The sequence below is a fragment of the Parambassis ranga genome, chromosome 2 (genome assembly GCF_900634625.1).
Source record: "Parambassis ranga chromosome 2, fParRan2.1, whole genome shotgun sequence".
NCBI lineage: Eukaryota > Metazoa > Chordata > Actinopteri > Ambassidae > Parambassis > Parambassis ranga.
This window is the reverse complement of record NC_041023.1, coordinates 31,728,596-31,749,282: the sequence shown is the minus strand read 5'-3', so window position 1 is coordinate 31,749,282 and position 20,687 is coordinate 31,728,596. Positions and strand designations below refer to the sequence as shown.

Below are 20,687 nucleotides of genomic sequence, written 5' to 3'. Positions count from 1 at the left end.
TCAATAACTTTATGCTAGTATACATTTCCAAAAAGTGTTAGATTTGTCATTAATATTATTATTTTTACAAAACATATTTAAACAATATATTACTGGCTGTGTCGTGAAAAGACTCCTAACAGAAACATACATGTCATTTAAGGGGTTTTAATAAACTCATTTCTCACCTATTGTTTCCTTTTAATCAAGTTGCAGAATAGTTTGGCTTCTGAAAAAGTTCTTGTGTGTGTAATTGTTTGTTTGTGTGTGTGTGTGTATTTTGTTTTTGGCTTAACAATCTGAACAACAGTAGAACATTGGATATGTGCTTCATCATCAAAATCTCACTCATAATGTATATATTTTTCCACACAGAGTTTTAGTGATGGGTCAGCAGCATGTATGACGGTTTATTGATGTAATATTGGAACTGAAGCAATGTTTGAGTAGTGGATGCATTGTTTGTGTATGTGTCAATATGTACAAATATGTATTGCGCAAGAGTGTAGGTGTGCATGTGTGTGTGGTTAAATGAGATCCCCGATGGGTATGCGGGGCAGGCAGACGTAAGCCTGCGGGGTCCTGCTGAGGTTGATGGGGTTGCCGTCCAGGCGGATGTCCTCCAGTGCGTTCCTGATGTAGTTGAAATCTTTCAGGTTGCAAAAGGTGTCCTCGTGCATCATTTGAATATTGTTACGCTGCAACAGATGACGGAGAAGGATGGTGGATGAGATGATGGAAATCAAGACAGAGAACTTTGTGATGAAAGTAATTCAAGGTGTACCATTAGTTTTAGCCCTTATATTTTAGTTACAGTAGTTTATGACTTTTTACGTGTGTTCAATAATAATACATCAAACGTATATAGCCATTCCATTCACACCCCATTCACACAGTGGTAAACTACAGATGTAGCCAAAGCTCCCCAGGGGGAGAGTGACACCAGTGAGTGCACTAGGAGCTGGGGTTGAACCACCAACCTTCTGGTTATTGGACAAACCCTGCTCTACCACTGAGCCACTGCTGTTCTCCAACACTTAAAAATTTACAGGAGACAAAAACAGTTTGCTTAATTTTATTTTAAGGTTTGTTTTTAAAGCAGCAAAGAGAAACGTGTATATATATATATATATATATATATACACATATAAGTATATATATAGGTATCAACACGTAAATGTTGTCATGTGGTGAGTGAAGAGACCGCAGTACCTGTAGGTGTAGAGATCGCAGGCTGTCTGGTAGAGGCACTGGGATGTAGTCAATGTGGTTGTCTGTTAGGTACAGGTACAGCAGGGCAGTCATATCCTGTCAGAGAAGATACAAAACATTATCTTACCATAAAGACACTCTCTCACCTTTTCCAAGATGTGACGGGGTTCTCCCAAATACTCAGGTGCAGTCCTAGGGCTGATGGTGATTTTCTAATTTATTACAATAAATTCCAATAATAATAATAATAATGATAAACATAAATCCCGTGGACAGAAAGTGATACCAACATTTACAAGAAGTTCAGTCACAGTGCTACCTTCACTGGATCAAATTAAATCAGAAAATAAATACTTTGCATTCTCTCACAACAGTTACCCACTAACTAACTAAGAATCCTTGCCGAGGATATATTCAACGGCTCATAATAACACAACCCACATATTTCACACATAATGTCATTTTTAGGACCAGTTTGCCTAGAAATTTATAAATATAATATTTTTTCCTGGTGGAGGAAGCCGTCACCTGTGTGACGTAACTTCCATCCTCCAGGTAGACGCTATTTAATCGCCTTCTATTGGCTGTGGCTTCCATTTGAAAGTGAGACCAAGCGTCATGACGGTAAGTTTTATGAATGCACAGGATGAGTGATTGTGTATGTAAGTGGGTGACGTGAGTGTGTCACGTGATTGAGTGACGCATGAATGGAAGTGGACTGAGAGAGCGTTACCGATGTGTTGCAATTAATAGCTTGCTTAGCGGCTCATTGGTGATGGCTAAATGTGTGTGTGTGTGTGTACATTGCTCTGTCTTTTCCTGAGAGTTTTGTGCCTGTTTTTGTCTCATTGTGGAGCTGGGTTTAAAGTGTACTGGATTCTGATGTGTAATGAAAATCCTGAGTTTCTCAGAAACTCCTGATATATATGGGATGACAATGTTTTTCCGGCGTGACTGGTCCTGTTCTGGTTGGGCTGTCTGCTGTTCTTTCTTTTTGCCAGCTTTCACCAGGGCCCAGTTTGGGTAGCCACATGTTCTGGGAGCTGTGTTTATTTGTTTTTCCTTCTGTCTTTGTGGGTATTGTTCCTGCCTGGTGTTGTAGGGTCCTGATGACACCCAGCTTATGGTCCAGTGGGTGGTGTGAATAGATACTGGTCTATATGAGTTGGTTTCCTGTAAACAAGAATAATTCAATGCTTAAACTTCTAGCTGGTTCAGTATATACAAGGCAGTCAAAAAATGCCAGACTGTTGTCTCTGACATTCTCCTGGGTGAATTGGATGTTTTTGTCCCCTACATTTATGTGTTTGGTGAAGCACTCCACTTCACTTGTTCTGATCTTCACCCATGTGTCATCCACATATGAACCCGTCCGGTGGAGCTGTTCCTGAGAAGGAAGCTAGGGCTCTAGCCTCCACTAATTCCATGTAAAGGTTGACCACAATTGGGGATACAGCTGACTCCATGGCACAGCCATGTTTTTGTCTGTAGAATTTGCCTTTATATTTGAAGTAGGTAGTGGTTAGGCAGGTGTCCAGCAGATCACATATGTGGATCACCTTCTAGTTAATGCATTCGTCCTTTCACAACACTGTGACCTAACTTCAGACTAACTGTGAATAGTCCTCGTAGTGCTAGTAACCCTGCAGGACACTAACCACTAAATTAGTGTTGTTTGGACCCAAGCATGTAGCCTGAAACCTGGCAAGACAAAATTATTGTGTCATCCTATTATCACCAAAGGAGCAATTACCAACCAAGTCTATTTTTTAATTGCTTTGAGCCAGGCATTTAGCCATCGCAGTTTGGTGCAAGTCTCTCAGATCACTGTTGCAGCTGATTTGCATGAGCTTACTATATAAGGCTCTACTTCAGTTGTAATTGTAAGTAACAGAGGTGTGCCTACCTTGAATGCCTCTTTATGAATACCCTTTGTGCCAATGTTGTTGTGGCTGGCATCAATCAGGCTCATGGTCTCTGGCAGTGCTGGCAGCTGTGAGATGTGGTTTTCTCGGATCACCAGCTCCTCCAACTGCGGTAAACCCAAAAAGGCTTTTTCGTCAATAGATGTTAACTCGTTGGCAGTCAAGTCGATCCTCTTCAGCTTGTCTAGAAGGATGAGAGAGAAAACACACACACATTCAAATAATGTGTACTGGCAGCCCATTTCCAACACCATATTAACAGACATTCACCCTTTTGACTTGTTTCTGATGTAACGTTCATACTTTTTTAATTCAAATGGGAAACATACTCATGGAGGCAAAGTCAGACTTGTTGATCTTGGTAATTTTGTTGTAGCGGGCGTAGAAGTGAGTGGTGTCTTTTGGGAGAGGTGGTACACTATTCAGCTTCAAGTCATCACAGTAGACCGAACCACCAAGGCACGTGCACAGCAAGCATGTGGGCATACCTGAAGTGTATAGATGAGAAAGAGATTAATAAGAGTTGGAAAAGTTCTACGATAATTCTCACACCACTCACAGACAGTGGTTTCAGTCCAAAGGGGCAAAGCCAACCCAAGTCAGGGTCCAGGATATTGTAAATTCCCTATGAAGTGAGATTTTACATCAGGCTCTGTGCTGTTCTTTACTGACCTGGTCTTACAACCACAGGCTCAATGGGCTCCTCTGGCTCATCGGGCTCATCGGGCTCTGGCAATCCAGAGCTCACTGACCCTTCTACAGCACCTGTACTCTCCTGGGTGCTCTCTGTTGTAGTCGGAAGCAGCCCCTCCTCTTGTTAGAGACAAGATTAGGTGTTAGAGAAACAGGTTAGATCAACATGGACATGGGACAGGAAGTCTGGCAATCAGTAGCCCACTGTTTGCCGCAGTAAGTTACATGGTGTATTTTAGCAGTGTTAATCAAGTGCTGATGGCATTTAACCAGTAAACTGATGTTAAATGAAAATGACATGAGATGGAACTTTCTTAGCAGGTACAAACAACATGATGGTTAGTGAAGACACACAAAATGGCTTGCTTATAGACTGTACTTTACAGGGTTTTTTGTTTAAGTTTTTCCCCCTTTTCTTGTCACTCTGTCATCAGAAGTGGTTGAACTTTTGGCCAATACATCTGTAACTATGTAGCAATGCTTCTTCCTTTGGTCATGTAATTAAATGTATAGAAAATCTCAGTCAAGAAATTGGATTCTTCTTAGCATGTGGCATATGGACCAAGATCACTTACAGAAGTCCAAATACTGACCTTTTTCAGTGTCAGGGACCAGAGTTACCCCTGGAAACTCAATGTCTCCAGAGCCAGAGACATCAGAAGCCCCAGATTCTCCAGAGACCTCTAATTTTCCAGAGGCCTCAATATCCCCTGAGGCCCCAGAGATTCCTGAAGCTCCCGAGAGCTCCCCAGAAGCACCAGATGCCTCTTGGGGGATTTCGGGAATGAGAGGCAGCTCCTCCTCTTGTTAGAGCCAAGGGTCAGGGTTAGGAGACATGAGGTTAGGAAGTGAAGGGTTAGAGGCAATCAATCAACCCATTAATAAATCAATCATACTAACATTTTAGATGAGACAAGATATTAGAAAGAAATGATTAGAAGTAAAATGAATACAATCAACATTTAACTACAATTAAAAAGTAAGCAGTTAAATGGACAATTAGGATAATTAACATAAATCACAAAGATCGGCAGTTCAACAGCTCTAATAAAGGTACTAACCTCCAGATATTAACGTTATCCCTGAGACCCCGGACTCTTCCCCAGAAACCCCAGAGATTCCAGAAGCCCCTGAGATCAAAAGATCCCCAGAGAACCCAGAACCAGATAGGTCCCCAGACTCTCCAGAGCCCAGGGGAAGTTCAATGGAAATCCCAGAGCCCCCAGAGACAAAGTCCCCTGAGGCTCCAGAAAAAGCAGACCCCGAGGTATCTCCGGATCCTGAAAGGTCCCCAGATATCAATATATCCCCAGAGACTAAGAACTCCCCAGATCCATCAGAGCTCAGAATCTCCTCTGAGGCTCCTGAGATCAGGACAATGTCACCAGAGCCTCCAGAAGCACTGGAGACCACTATGTCACCTGAGCCCCCAGACCCAGAAGCCCCAGAAGCTCCTGAGGCCCCAGAAGCTCCTGAGGCCCCTGATGCTCCTGAGACCCCAGGCCCTCCGGAGCCTCCAAAATCACCGGAGACATGAAGAATATCAATGGGCGTCAGACGCAGCTCCACCTCTTGTTAAAGACAAGATTAGGTATTAGTAAACAGACAGATGACACTGACATGGATCATGGATCATAAATCAGATTCACAATGAGGATTAGGTTAAAAAGTAGATGACAAATGACACATTTAACCATTTACTGATAGTTAAATGGATGGCATGCACATAAAAAAGATGATTATAGGTGATGCAGGAGAGGAGTTTAGAGGACAGGTGTGTGTTTGTTGGTATTATGGGTAACACTGCTTTCACAACTTTACTGGCTCTTGTAGGACCAAACCCTTCTCTCAAACTGAATGAACTGATTTATCAAATTATGTTTTGTGTGATCTTTTTCAGACCTTTCTGTGTGTCTGGGCCCATGAGAACTCCAGATCCACCTGAACCCTGAGGGACATGCTGAGATGTTAGAAGAGACTCTTCCTCCTCCTCTTCCTTTTCCACTTCTTTCTCCACTTCAAGTGAGTCCTCGGGTACAGGGTAGCTATAATCAGGTGGGGCCTCTGTCTGAGAAAAAGACAGCAGCAGTGAGTCACTTAGGCAGTTTTAAGCTTAATCATCTGAATCATGAGTGAAAACTAAATTGACAGCTCGCAATGGGACATAAAACATTCAAAGAATGGTCCAATAGTTGAACTAAACCTTAGCCTCCCTTGAGAAAATCACAATCTTTACCACTTCTGTTTCTGGCCCTCACCCGATGTGTTGTTTGTTATGTGTGAGGATGTGTTGTACTATCATTATGGAGCTTAAAGCCTTTTGGCCCCGTTCCTATAGAGAAAGTCATTCCAGCTAGAGTAGGATTGTATCTGGATAGTCTTTAAGCTGGATACGTTCAGACCTATTTTAAAATCACACATAAGCGCGTCCGCACTCAATCTGGCTTAATCCGGCTTGTTTGCGGTCCTCCAAACCACTAGGTGGCGCCTCGTAATATACAGAGTCTGTTCAGGCTGCGGTAAGACCGCGTGTGTGCATGCGTTGTGTGGTTTTTTTGTCCCGTGTCGCTCCCCATGAACCGGAAGTAGCACATCGCTAACCGGAAGTATCACATCGCTAGCTGGATTCGCTATCTGCATTTGCATTCAGACCTGAGCCACATTTGAGCCAATCCGGCTAGATCCACCTCCATGAGGTGGATTGAAATCAAGCTGGATATAGCCGGATTTGCAGTGTTCACACTCTATCCGGATATATATCCCGCACTAGCTGGATTGATTTTCCCAGTGTGAACAGGTTTTTTGTGCTGTATTCTTAAAATGAAACAAACCATTAACAATACTAATACTTTAATGGTGTAGAGACAGAAATATAATTAAAATATTTTTTAAACTTATTATTCCCTTATTAAAAACTTTGTATGTTTTTACAACATAATGAGGATATGAATTATCCTCATTAGGAAGTGAAAATAGGAATGTTCATTAGTGTAAAACCTGCAAAACTCAGTTTAACTTTTGGTCAGCAACATAGGTATCAAACATTCATTCAGCTTATAACATGTATATATAGCTACTACTAAAAAGCATGCATGCATCTAGTCACAGAAAACAGTGTTTACTATTGAAATAAATTCTATTATTGACTAGCAGTAGAACTCACAACTCTTGCCAAAAAAGTGACCTAGCAATCTTCAGAATTGTTGTATAGTTGATCGTGACATGGCAGTACACCTTCATATTTGTACCACTAGATGGCAGCAAACTGCTCAGATTGAAGCCCTGGATTAGTTTAAATGGCATGCAGCAGATACCAGCTGATCATGAGATTCTCTCTCACTTGTATATTCTGTATATGAAAATTGTATATATTCCAAAGTCAACATATATCTTGCATAATGCAAAGTACCAGATATTACATTTTGTAGAAGACTAAATTCACTTTATGAAGAATCCATTATATTACATGTTAACTTCCACACACTGGGCATCGTGCGGTATGTTCAGTTATAGTAAGTCCGGGAAAGCTTTTAGTAAAATATAGAGCTTATATCAAAAAATCAAACCCATGAAAGTGTCTCAGCTGGTTTCAAAATATCAAATTTCTTTATAAACAAAGAGTTAGCACCTTGGGTTTATCAAACAGAGCTGCATTATCAGAGGTTTCATGTTGAGAAATAAATAAAACCGACAAAGCTTCATGAACTATGTTGCTCTTTGGTTCCTTCTTTACAAGCTTCAAGTATATCCATCTGGTATTATAATTGAGTGTACAGTCATTGCATTTGCACTTATGATATTCTGAGATACCTGCAGTTTGACAGTTCTCCAGACGAGGGCACACTGCCACAGGTAGTACCTGACACTGTACTGTCCAGCAAGCCTACAAATAGGGAATGGTCCTTGTGGAACCAAGACACACATGGTAGCTGCAAGAACCCATATCTGAGTCTTTTTAGCTGACTTCAACCAAAGTCATAGAATGTTGATGAGCTATGAGGTGTCAAAGTCCAGAGAATGAAGGCATACTAAGCAGGTAAACAGAAATGCAACTGAAAAAAGACTTTAAATGCAGCAATGAAGAGATATTCTGCGCTGAATGTCACATTTTAAAGCTTCAGACACAGCTTGGGATACAACAAGGTAAGCCTTTGAAAGGTTAGCTCACTGCTGCTCTCCCCTTCATTTCCCCCTTTCTCCAAAGCAAACATATACACCCGAGGGGGAAAGAAGAGGCGAGAGGCTGGCAACTGAAAACATTGAAAAAAAAAAAAACACTTGTGGAAACAACATGGGAATACGGAATGCACAGAGAGAGATGCTGAATGTGAGCATCAAGCCAAAATGTTATGTTGCTGCTGCCGAGTATACGTTGTATTCGCCAGTCCATGCATTCAGGTGAAGTAGACTAAATCTGTCCACCAAAATCTCATCTTTATCGTTTAACACCACACCAGCTTGTTGCATATTAAACTTTTCATGTGTCAGGCTTGATCCAAAAAGGCACAATCAATAAAACAAACAATATATATGTGCTGTCACAGGTGGGTGGGTTTGTTTTAATTTTGGACAGTGCTCGGCCAGCAGTTTTGTCCCACTAAGGCCCCGTTCACACTGGAGAAAGTCAATCCAGCGAGAGTTGGATTGTATCTTTATATTTTCAAATCTGGCTAATCCAACTTAACCCGACTTGTTTACATACGGATTTTGTGACCCGGACATTGTCCCATCAACCAGAAGTATGATTTTGGGATTTTCTAGCCGCATTTGCGTTCAGACCTGAGCCACATTTGAGCCAATCCGGCTAGATCCACCTCCAAGAGGTGGATTGAAATGAATCTGGTTATATCCGGATTCGCATTGTTCAGACTCAGAAAGAAACTATCCGGATATATCCAGATACGATCCGAATCCCGCTCTAGCCGGATTGATTTCCCCAGTGTGAATGGGGTCTAAGCTAGGCTAGGCTGTCTCTGGACATAGCAGCAATCAAAACATCTTATCACACTTTCCACATCTGTGAGGCTGTGTATGATGTGAATTTTACAATAGGGAGGCTAAATGTGTAGGTCTCTTCTAAAATAGTCTGTTTACTTACTTGTGGTTTATGACACTAAATTGTAAAAATAAATGGTAATGTCTGTCTTTGAAGAATATTTGAACAACTACAAGAGCAGGGAAAACGCACAGAATTTGAGAAAGGATGTTCTAACACATGTTAGCATCACTAGATAGCCATTACATAAATGGCTATTGGACATTAGGATTGTATAATCCTAGTCCAGCAATGTACAAAACTAGCTGGAGACTTGAGGTCAAAATTCCTAGTGAAAGGAATTGGTTGTGATAAAAAATGGCTTGTGGTTTACTATTTGGATGTGGTTTTGATGTACAAATGAAGCTACAGAAACTTTAACTATATCGTTATAAAGACCAGCACAAACAATGCCCATAGAAATGACCTTAGAGAAAAAGGTTCTTCTCAATGCAGCAGAATGACGCTATGTGCTTAGATGAGTTTGAGATGAGTTTTCTTTTACTTCTCAAAAGAGTGGAGTCCCTGAGGACAAGGAGAAAAAATGAGAGCTGGATGTGGAAAGTGAGGAGTCAGCATTCCAGAGGCATGAAGCTCATCATCGCTTCATTTCCCCCCAAGGATTTAATGTGTGTGAGAAAACGCTTACTCCATGTGAAGATCCACCTTCTCACCTTTACCTTATCAAAACTAAGTGATCTTATTTCTCTAAACTGTAATTATGAGTCAGAACCATGTGTTTATCCTGTACTCCCACAGACTCCCACAAAATCTTATGCAATGTGTTGTGTCACATCCATTCTGTTAAACAGACTTTATCAAAGCCATTCCCCTGCAACACATAACAGCTTTCTCACAGTTGTAACAATAAGCTTAAAGTTTGCACACTAAACACTCCACTTTTCAGTGGAGATGAATGGCAAAATAATTCTACTACATCCTGTCTCATCTGCTAAATCCACAAAGGATTGTGGGATAGGTCTTAGATAACAGCAGGAGTGTGAGTGCAATCCACATGAGGTTTAACTTAAGTTGCTGGCTAACTGTGAGCCACATGAAAATACTGCGTGGATGATTCACGTCGTGCAGTCCTGACTTTGCCTTGGCCTAATTTCTGTTACAAAGAAATCCAAACAGGAACATGAAATTTGGCTAAAGCTCAACATCTCTGTATGACCAGCAGGTTAGCCACATCACCCTTAAATGTTTAACCCTTTCAGCCATTCTTTAAAAGCTGCTGAATCTACTAGAACCAGAAAATACTTCCCAGAAAAATCATGACTGAAGCAGGTCATGACTGAGCAGTTTACACAAACAAAGCAGGAACCTCACTTCCACTTCATTGACAGGCACTTTCTACAATCTTATTAAAAGAACAGTGGTAGAGTGGTGGCACAGAAACTGTGATTTTCTGAGTGGGTAATATTTTTGGTCAGTCATTCATTCGTCTGTCATTAAATGTCCCATTTGTGCTCATAGAATCTGGGTGACTGTGCAGAGGTAGATGTGTAAACTGCTTGCACTGAGACACATTTATGGCTGAGATGCAGCGATGAAGAAGCAAAAGTCATGAGTGCTGCAGTTATTTGACAATGGAAGGAATACCAATTGTATCTTTTCCCATTGTAGACAAACAGCGGATATTAGTGGGTTGTGGTGAGGTGTAAACCTTGATTGCTAAAGCTCTTAAATAAATACCTGGTAGTTGCTGGAATTGTATGAATAAATGCATAACCTCGAACAAGCCTCACTATAATGCTGCTCTAGGCAGAAGCTACAGGTATTAATAATGAAGTTTTTAATTCAGTGGGTGGGGCCAGATTAAAAAATGTATCACCGAGGTGTAACTATTAGCTTTCTACAGTTAAAACCTTTCCAGAATTCTGGAAAGGTTTTAACTGTCATGGATGCTGCTACTCGGTGAACCTGGTGACCTCAGATAAAAATCAGACTGGTTGTCAAGATAGACCAAAAAGTTTCTTACCGGAGTGTCCTCAGTTGTCAGTTCGTCTTCATAGTCTTCATAGTTATCTTGATTTTCCAAATCGTTATCGTCTAGATCCACCTCATAGTGATTAGTGTCGTACGAGTCCAAGTCCACTTGTCGGGAAAATCTGGGGCTGGCCACTGCGGCTTTGAGGACGAAGAGTCCGAACACAAGTCGCACAAGCATCCTCATAGTCCAGCCTTGATGAGGACAGAGAATGTCAAAGTCAGAAGATGTAGATGTCTTGCAGTACATACAGGGGAAATATCTCTATACACCATTTTATTGGTGCAACAGTGCATCTTTCATGTTGCTGCATTATTACTATACATGTAATATTGGCAGGTAAAACACGTCTGTAATGCTGCAGGTTTAACTTTGAATCCCATCACTAAGGTCAATGAATTCATTACCAAGGCGCAGACAGCTGAAGGGCACAAGATAAGGGAGCCTCTAGCTTTACTGTAGCTAAAGGCTCACGTTTGTTCCAGGTAGCAGCCATCTTGGCTCAAGTGTATGTCTGTGGCGTGTCAAAAGTCAAAAATAATCTTAATAACTAGCTAAGAAAGTCTAATTAAGGCTAACAGTAAATTCTATGGATTATAATGCATCATCAATTTTGGTGTTACAAAATAGGCTTTTGCAGAAACATTTGTGGCCACAAATCCAAAATGAGGGCACTTGAATCTAAAATCAGCATGTGTAATTTTCACTGTGTACAGATCTTCAATGCTTTGCCCTGACCCACATAACTGCTGTTCATAGTCTTGTTCATTTTCTCCCCACAACTGATCTGCTGAGCTAAGCTAGCTTGATTAAGTTCATATAAGATATTGCAAAGTGGGAAGCACTAATAAGATTTGCCTTTGTTAATTACTGCTTAATTAGCTGGCATCACTGACATTAAGGCTCAAGATTAATCATCTGACAGTCTAACAGCAGGTGTAGCCACATTGACGCAGGCAAAAGAGAGTCCTCTAGGCCAGTGCAGAGAAATGGAGAGCAAGGGAAGTAAAGAAGAGTGTGATAGAGAGGGAGAGAGGGAGAGAGGGAGAAAGACGTAGACAAGATGTTGGCCCTCAGGGTTAGATGGAGAGAGCGAGAGCAGAAAGAGAGAGACAGGTTTCTAAGCTAGCTCGACCCTTCGCCCTTTACAGAGGACCTTTATGAGGCCCGGTCGCTGCCTGTCTCAGCACTCAAACTCCAAATTCCACCGAGGTTTGTGGACAGGATGGCAGTGAGTTACGGCTGCAAGGAAAAGCTTCATTCAGCAACAGCAGTGACAGTGCTCAAACACACACAAACACACACACATATATACACACATACTTGGACAGACGCAATCCCCTCACAGATGCATGCTTTGTCTTAACACACCTATCTTTCAGAGAGAGAAAACTGAGACAACCCCTACTGCTATTTTTGGGAGCAGGACAGATAGAAAACACAAAACACCTTCCCAGGTTATTTAAATCATGAATCTAACCTTGTCAGAGTTATTATGCAGCTCCCTCATTGTCTCCATCATGAACTTAGTGCACTCTGTTGAGGAAAACTTACTGGTTAGCGCTGCTACTAAAATAGACTTTCTGTCAGGAGGCTATGAAATCCGACATGGCTAGTCTGAAAGAAGGACTATACTAAAGACAGAGGTGCACTTTTATACAGGCCATCACTGTGTACAGTGTGTGGAAGTTGTGTATGTGTGTATAGCCTCCAGACTACCTCTCTGTGTTATGTTTGGCTTTGCATAGAGCATTCCTGATATTCAGTGATTCTACTTTTCTCACCCCTTGAAAGCCACAAGCAAACTTCATGATGTCCCTTAGCTGCAGGTACAATCGTACCACAATCTTACCATGGTGGAGGTTTAAAATTCACTCGTCAAAGTACATAACACAAAAAGTCATTTTTCCACCTAATTAGGCTTGTTACAAATTCTTGGTTATCATCTCAGTTTCTGACATGTTTGTTGCAAAAGTTCAGAGTACCGGTAGTTATATATTGAGAGGCACAATTTACATTGTATCATGTGAAATTGGGTTAAAATTTTAAAACAAGTCACCCATTTAACAAAAAACACCTGTCTGACACACCTGAATTACACCTTACTTACAGCCAATAAATCACATTTAGGGAAAGACAGACACCTGCAAAACTCCAAGAAAATGAAGCAGCTGCACAGCCAACCATTTAGTGCACCAGATTCTATTAATAATAATCCCTAATTACAGTGTTAGTGCTAGTCAGGTAGTCTTGCCTGCCTAAACCCCTCCACCAGAAGATTAGCCAACATTAAGATAGCACCAACGAATGCTTACCTCTGTCTCCTGCTTTCCCGAATGGTCCCTTCAGCCGTGATGGAGATGCTGAGGGTTCCGGGACTTGGCCAATGGTGAGAGGTCGCGCAGGGTGCCTTGAAGAGGGGAGGGTGTGTGTGAAATGTGTGTGTATATGTATGTGTGTGACAATTGTGTAGGTGTGTGTGCATGTAGGTGTAGGTCTGTGTGCTCTGACCGACCTGAGTGCCCTGCTGCTTATGTGTGAAGGTAGGCACTGAGACTGATTGGACCAGAGCACATTGCTTTTGGTCACTCGGAGTGCACCCACCCCACACGGTTCACCCACATGCACAAACCTCACACACACACACGAGACACAAAGAGAATCTGAGAGCAAGGCAAGCCCCCCAAATAGTTAAATAGCTTTTTATCCTTTACAAGAGTATCCTTTATTTTTCTAAGAGTGTGGCTTAATCAGACTGAAATATTTGTCTGCCTTTTCCTGAGGTGAAACTCTGGCATGTGTTGCTTTCATGTATGGGGGAATCTACGGGGCCCTTGTACACAATGGGACCTCTGTGAGAAGCCCCTGTTAGCATGGTGCTGAGAGGAAGTCCCCGCTTGGAGGAAGGCAGTTGCCCTCCCTTTTGGTTTGAAGCAGCTTTTCTCTTTGCACCGTCACTTACTCAGTGGTCTCCTGTAGTTAGAGATCACTTGTAGGAAAAATTATCTGGGTTTCGGAGCCAAAGACAGACAGGGCTAAACCGTGGGTCTGCTGTCAAATGGATGCTAGAGATCTTTAGTGTCAAACCAATAAAAAATAGGACGCACACACAGGAAGACACCCCACATTATTTGGCCTTGGTTTTGTCTGAACCTGCCCACCTTTCTCTTTCACTGCCATGGTAACTCTATATCTTTTGATGAGTGAGAGGAAAAGGACGGGGTGGGATAGCCAGAAATCAGTCTGCACCTACCCTATAAGCTGGGATTTATACTCAGAGTAATGAAGAGTATTTCTTCTTTTACAAATAACTGAATGAAATATTTCCTTAAATATCTTGAGACAACGATTGATGAAACACAATATATATGAGAGGATTGTATAGTACCTGAGAACTCCTGAAGAGTTTCCCCCCTCTGTGTAAGAGAGAAGGAAGTACTGTCATACCAGACATGCACAAGCTGACCTTGGCTACATGACTCCTTTACACATTACTGATAAAGTAAAGGTAAACTGAAAAAACAGCACACTGTGTCTAACCTGAATTGCATTAAAAAATCTGATACTCAAAGACATTTTCAATGTCCTATCTAGCTTGGAAGTTGGAGGTCGGAGCTGTGAATGATTTGACTTCCAAGTTGTAAACATACAGCACAATATAAACATCAGAAAATCAATAATTTGTAGTTAATACAAGCTTTGCTATTCTAAACAGGGATAGGCATTCAGTTGGTTGCAATTTGCTTTCTCACCACTAGATGGTGCTAAATGTTGTACACTGGTCCTTTAAAGCTTATTGCATTCATTCATCATTCAACTTGTGACAAACTAGGACACATGTTAATTCTTAAAATTTTTATTCAAATTATTGACAGTGGTAATCTCTTGTTGCATTTATTCAGAAAAATAATGACCAGAATTAAAAAGTGTGTTGGCATTTTTTTCTTTAAACAGTTATTTCATTTTGGACACAAAACATTAAGGAATATTGGCCATGAAAATTCAAAGATTCAACTTTTCTCTCAATATTAAATTAAAAAAAAATAAATTACCTACAGTAAGTATGCTTATTTCTAGAAAAGATAAGTAGTATAAGACCACAAACCTAAAACACAAAACCATTTTATGGCTTCAAGCCTGTAAATAGTAATAAAAGTTAAAAAGTTGACAGTGATTCCTCAACATGCCACACATACAGTTTAACAAGCTATTCATATACTGTCATGCTTTTTATTTAATTTTGTTTAAACTATTACATGCAGATGTTTACACCCACATAAGGCACAACTAGAGGTCAAAATATGAGTGTAGTTAAAGCTTCCAACCCATCAATTCCCACACATTTGTATTATTTTGCTTTTCATTCAATTTCCACTAAAAGTGCAAGAAAAAAACAATAACAAAATCAGTTGATGCCAAATAGTGACAAACCGTTCACAAACATGCAAATTTGTATAGTGTCTTTTACCAGATCCGTATTCAAGTCAACTCATCTGTTGTAGGAAATTAGCCGACAACACATTTTGTTGATTGTTGTGTTCAGATGACAATAGACCTCAGCTGACGGAAGCACAGGATTACATCCCTGGGAATTGGTGGCTTGATCTCGTTGCCATCCAATCGGAGGTAACGCAATCGAGGAGCACTTTCATTGAGTGTTTCTACTGTATCATCAACAGCAACAGGGCAGACACTGGAGCCACTTACACCTGTAAAGAAAACCAGAAGTAAAAAGGCTGTTCTATATGTGTGTAAAAGACAGGTTCCAGTCAGCAATCTACACTAAGACTTACTTTTGATCTTGTTGTGGTCAAGGTAAAGGTGCTCAAGGCCTGAGGGAATAAGGGGCACCTCTGTCAGCTGGTTGTGGGACAGTTGCAAGTCCAAAATGCTGGAGACATTAAACACATCGTTGGGAACCCCACTGCTGCCAAGTTTGTTGTGGTTGAGCCTCAGAAAGGCTACTCTGGGCAGGCCTTTGAAGTAGCCAGCTGGAATCTTCTCGATGTTATTGCCATCAAGGAAAAGCTGGGTGGTGGTGGGTGGCAGGCCGAGAGGCATGCTGCTCAGCTGGTTCTTGGCTAGATTTATCTGTACCAGGTTGTTTAGACCCTTCAGACTCACTTCAGTCACAGCGTCATCCATCAGCTTATTCCCCTGGAGGTCCAGGAGGTTGAGCTTATCCAGACCAATAAAGACACCAGCAGGGATCTTAGAAATTCTATTACGGGATAGACGTAGATGCTCCAGGGTGGGTGGAAGGGTAGATGGCACAGATGACAAGAGATTGTCATCCATGTACAAGTGTGCAAGGTGACTCAGTGCGCTCAAGGCACCTTGTTCCACTCCTTCGCTTGTGATTTTGTTGCGGTTTAAGTTGATCCAGCGCAGTTGGGTGGCATTCTGCAGGGCATCTGCTGTCAGCACCTCGATCAGATTGTTCTGCAAATAGAGGTACCATGTGTATGGAGGGACTTTGGGAATGCTCTTCAGACTTTTGTTGTCACAGTAGACTGCACGAGGAAAGTTGGGTGGGCAGCGACACACTGCGGGGCAGGCTTGGATCTGGGCCATGTATTCCTCATAAGGCATGTCCTGGCTGAGGACGAGCCCAGCCAGGCAAAAGATGAAAAGAAGTTTCAGGAGAAGAGGCATGTCAGTGATTGACCTGTGAGGGAAAAAGGAAAAAAGGGTCAACTCCTGTAATGTACATTGCACAGTCCCTAAGACAAAATGGTGTGAATTTAGGTCCACAGTGTAACTGATGACCCATGCAGTTGTTTGCACATGCTAACCCAGGTTTGATCTAAGTGTAGCGAGATTCTTGGTGAGGTTTTTGATGCTGTAGAACTCCAAACACTTACTGACTGTGTTCTAAGACTGCCTGTAGATGTCACCTACTCCACCACTAATGTCATTAACATTCATTTCCAGTGGCAGCTGCCAACAGAACAGGTATAGTCTGCTATTCCAGGATCATGACTTTGCCTTGTCAGGTAAAGCTCAAAGACAGGATGTAGCAGTAGGTCACAGTAAATTGCATTAGAACAACCTGAAAGCTCAAACGCTTTTAAGTATTAGACGCTACGCACACTGTTCATCAGGTTTGTTTACTACACATATAACCAAGATTTTAGTACATAAGTGCTCAAGAAAGGACAACAAAAATACTTGCTTTTAAGGACAGGCTATTGTTTCCCTTAAAATACACCCTTTCACAACATTTTGAGGTCAGAAATTTCATCCCGATGTCAGCAACAAAAATCAGGTATTTTACATTTTTGATGTATTACATTTTGCATTATGGACTAGATGTAGCTATTCCACATGTTTCCAAGATTGTGCTTTTAAAGGAGGAAAAGTGAGATGGATGCAGAAGGAGCAACTATGTGACGGAAAAGGTTCCAAGTTCCAAAGTCAGCTCTGCCATCTTCTATCTAGCCATTTTTTAAAGCCTTGACTTGATTCTTGTCAGCTGCCATCTGTTGCTTGTTTAAATTCTTGATGTGCTCCATGTTTGTCTGGAATTCATTTCGGGTCAGCCATGCTTTTCCATAGATGAGCACACTTCAAAGACAAAGCTGGAGCACCTCTTTTCAGAGATGCACGCTTGGTCAAAGCTTTGTGAACCGCCTTAGAGTACAAGATGCGATGCAAATGGTTGAAATGAGGCTCGCTCTTAGCTGCACAACAAACTAACTACCTTTCTGCAGTCTTACCTTTCAGCTGTGTACGTGTTGAGTCCTTGCTCAGGAAGCGTGGTTCAAAATGATGAGGATGTCCGTCTCACATCCCTGTATTTGTACTACAAGTTTTTTCATTCAATGCGTGCCAGGTTGTCACTCAGGATGACACCAAAGCTTCTCCTGGCCAATCAGATCCTCACTGAATCAAAGGTCATTATCCTAGGGAGGTGTGTAGTGTGTTAAGCCTTGTTAGTGCTTGAGACGTGGCCCACTTAGAAGCAGGGTAAGTCTACCTGTTCTTCGTTTGTGGGCTTCCACATGTACAACCCTTCCTCCCCTGGTGATTGATCTCTTTTTATCTCCCCTCACAAATCCCTACAAGTCCTTCGCCAACCTTTGTGCTAATTTTGCGCTTCAGTCTGATAAGGATTAATTAATCTGCCAGAAGGCTTACAGTGTTTGCAGTCAATAGGGAATGTGGGATAAACGAACAAGTACACAAACACTGCTCAGAATAATTGTGATGTATATATGATTGTTTCCAAACACAGTCACTGGAGTTTGAAGTCAAACCAATGAGATGCCTGTCTATCAAGTGCCTGATTACCATGGAAGAGTGCTTGCTTTGGACTAATGACAATTGAATTTTAATATGAGTAGTTCCAGCAGTACTAGGTTAGAAGTCGCAGGTATGTGTGCAGTAAGCAGCTGAAACCTGCATAGGCGAGACCATGTAGGTTATTTGTTGAGTAGATACCTTATTTATGTCTGTTTTATAGTAGCTTGTTTTTATGAGTACTTCAGAGCTGAAGATCTTTGCCCAAACCCAACGAGACCCGACAGGACCTGACAGGACCTGACGGGTTGGGCCGGGCTTGGGCTTGTGCTCTGGCCTCTGCGGTAAAAGAGCGGTCGCAATGAGTTTCGATTATTATTATTATTACTATGTTTCAGAGGACGGGTTCGGGCTTTTGAAAAGCTGACAATCAAAATTGTCGGCCGAATTCTGTCAGGCTCGGGCTGGGTCGGACCTAACTTTTAGGGCCTGATCACAGCTCTAGTTCAGGCTACATTATTAGGATGGAAGGCACGTTGTTCAGCGTTACTCCTTAGGCATGAGGTACAATCATGACGTACTGTATTTAAGTAAAGAAAAACACTCCCTGCAGACATAGAAGATAATGAAGTTATGGCAGGGAGGTTAGACTTAAGCAGAGGAGATTTTGCTGCAGGACAGCCACGCAAATGGCTTAAAGAGGACCAGCAAGTATCAGGGATTGGTGACCTCTCACTGTGCAAGCATAAGGCCATGCTACGTTTAAGCGATGACGGCAAAGGGCTGAATGCAACAGGATAATCCTGGATCTCTTGTGAGGATAGGAGCCACACTTATCCATGATCAGCTCCTCAAGCCCGTACAGCTCCTCCGGTGTTTGCCAAGATATACAGCAGTCATTGATCCACACATGTTTGTAATCTTGTATGGTTAAATAAATATCTGGATGAAACTCTTGAGCAGGAAATAGCAGGAACTGTACCTCAGTACTAAATTACTGTCTAGATTAACAGACACATCATGTTTAATATCACTTCATTGGCAGCTTAGGTTAGCCTACCGAAACCACTGTTTGATGGCAGCTGCATCTAGTTATTTGCAGTGTGTAGATGTTTCCCTTTGTTTACCTTTCTGATCTATAGACCCTGAGGAGGAAATCATGTGAATCTGAAAAGCACCTGAAAGAAGTTAGTCATCAAACAGATGGTATACTCTTCCATCCTCATTTCAGAGATTTATTAAAAACCCTGGCTGCTAAAGAAATAGTAAGTCCCAGATCTCCGCAAAATGGAACATATATTTACTGAAAACAAATGTTTGGTCAAATTTGCTTGACAGGCTAAGCAGAAACACATGCAAAGGAGGAATATGATAATACTAATTTCCTGCCAGGAGCTTTGTGTCTGAGCCAGCTATGTTAATTACACAACATCTTGTATTTGCAGTGCATGGGCTTTGGACTTTTTCCATTTGACAGCTTTGCTGAAATCCACTTCATGACTTTTGGAGGAGTTAGCCTTTCTGAGTAATTATTATGTGAAAAAAAACAGGTATGGCAGTGAAAGTGACTTTCCCAGATGTGAGTTGTGAGGAACACTTTCCTTTGCAGGTGTGAGCCTGTTGTAAAATGTAATTTGATTATAAAAGTGTTCTTCTTTCTTGATGCTGTTCATAAATTTAAAACATACATATTGTACCTCTGTATCTCTATACACCTGATGTAAATTTGCCACTTTTATGCCTGGTAGAGCGAAACAACATCAAAAGGTATATCAATCCAATCTGATGCAAACCATCTGTCCAAGCCTTTGACAGAGGAGTGATCCTCTGTCAAACAGATTAATTACAAAAAAAGGACAATCTGTACCTGCTTCTCCAGCCGGTGTGAGATGTCTGCATGCAGCCAGGTGAGGTCTGATTTCCTCTCCAGTGATGATTGTCCTTAGTGAGAGCTGCAGCCCCACAAGACTTGTATTGTTGTTGGTTTGATTTCCCCCTGCACCTTGGACACCGGTTGAACCGAGAATAGAGCATGTGTTGTTGGTGGGAGGACGATTGTGAGCAAGTTGGGATGTCCTTTTAGATTTTGTGTTGCCTACTTTTCTTACCAGCCCAGCAGTTTTTTTTTGTGTTGTCTCTCTTTTTTTCAGTCATCAGATGGGGTTAAACTGCTGTCACCCCACCCAACTTAACCATTTGGTCTGCGCTTAAGGGGGAAGGGTGCATGACCAGTTTATTGCTCACATCAGCTCACAGGCCTTGGGGTATGTTCACTGTCAGGTGAAGGGATCAGTCAGACATCCGCACCCCTTTTTACAGGAAAACTCCCTCTTTTTACAATCCAGGACCCATGTTTGTAGTTTTTTTTACCCTGTCATGTCTATCAGTGATAATATATCACTCACTGATTTTGTTGTTTTTTGTTTTTTAAATCCAGAGTCATTGCTGGAAACAACTTCTTTCTGTTGTGGTTCAGCAGGAAACTCAGACCACAATTTAAGTTAACCACTTATTTGGAAGAAAACATATGGGAAACTTTAATTTGAACGAAGTTGCCATAATGAACAACTATTAAACTAGCTGGTATATTCACTTTTATTTAGATTGC

At 41.6% G+C, this 20,687-nt stretch overlaps 2 protein-coding genes across 2 annotated transcripts; both read right to left on the bottom strand.

The window, feature by feature from the left end:
- Positions 1 to 506: 506 nt before the first annotated feature.
- Positions 507 to 11,017, bottom strand: LOC114444502 (glycine-rich protein 1-like). Its single transcript, XM_028419119.1, has 9 exons — positions 10,829 to 11,017; positions 5,712 to 5,877; positions 4,871 to 5,380; positions 4,403 to 4,612; positions 3,840 to 3,929; positions 3,446 to 3,619; positions 3,098 to 3,300; positions 1,192 to 1,287; positions 507 to 677 (listed from the first exon to the last, which is right to left on the bottom strand). Exons 1-9 carry the CDS (start codon positions 11,015 to 11,017, stop codon positions 507 to 509), a joined length of 1,809 nt encoding a protein of 602 aa, XP_028274920.1.
- Positions 11,018 to 15,316: 4,299 nt separating this feature from the next.
- Positions 15,317 to 20,115, bottom strand: kera (keratocan). Its single transcript, XM_028399628.1, has 3 exons — positions 19,947 to 20,115; positions 15,631 to 16,505; positions 15,317 to 15,546 (listed from the first exon to the last, which is right to left on the bottom strand). Exons 1-3 carry the CDS (start codon positions 20,111 to 20,113, stop codon positions 15,377 to 15,379), a joined length of 1,212 nt encoding a protein of 403 aa, XP_028255429.1. The 5' UTR covers positions 20,114 to 20,115; the 3' UTR covers positions 15,317 to 15,376.
- Positions 20,116 to 20,687: the final 572 nt, after the last annotated feature.

What these genes read in the sequence shown, in the direction of transcription:
- kera (XM_028399628.1), bottom strand. Translation starts at nt 20,113, where the DNA reads ATGCTCTATTCTCGGTTCAACCGGTGTCCAAGGTGCAGGGGGAAATCA. An exon ending in CACACCGGCTGGAGAAGCAG is followed by an intron (nt 16,506 to 19,946) that starts GTACAGATTGTC and finishes TTTCCCTCACAG; the next exon opens with GTCAATCACTGACATGCCTC. An exon ending in TGACCACAACAAGATCAAAA is followed by an intron (nt 15,547 to 15,630) that starts GTAAGTCTTAGT and finishes TTTTCTTTACAG; the next exon opens with GTGTAAGTGGCTCCAGTGTC.
- LOC114444502 (XM_028419119.1), bottom strand. Translation starts at nt 11,017, where the DNA reads ATGCTTGTGCGACTTGTGTTCGGACTCTTCGTCCTCAAAGCCGCAGTG. An exon ending in TGACAACTGAGGACACTCCG is followed by an intron (nt 5,878 to 10,828) that starts GTAAGAAACTTT and finishes TCTTTTTCTCAG; the next exon opens with ACAGAGGCCCCACCTGATTA. An exon ending in GATAACGTTAATATCTGGAG is followed by an intron (nt 4,613 to 4,870) that starts GTTAGTACCTTT and finishes GGCTCTAACAAG; the next exon opens with AGGAGGAGCTGCCTCTCATT.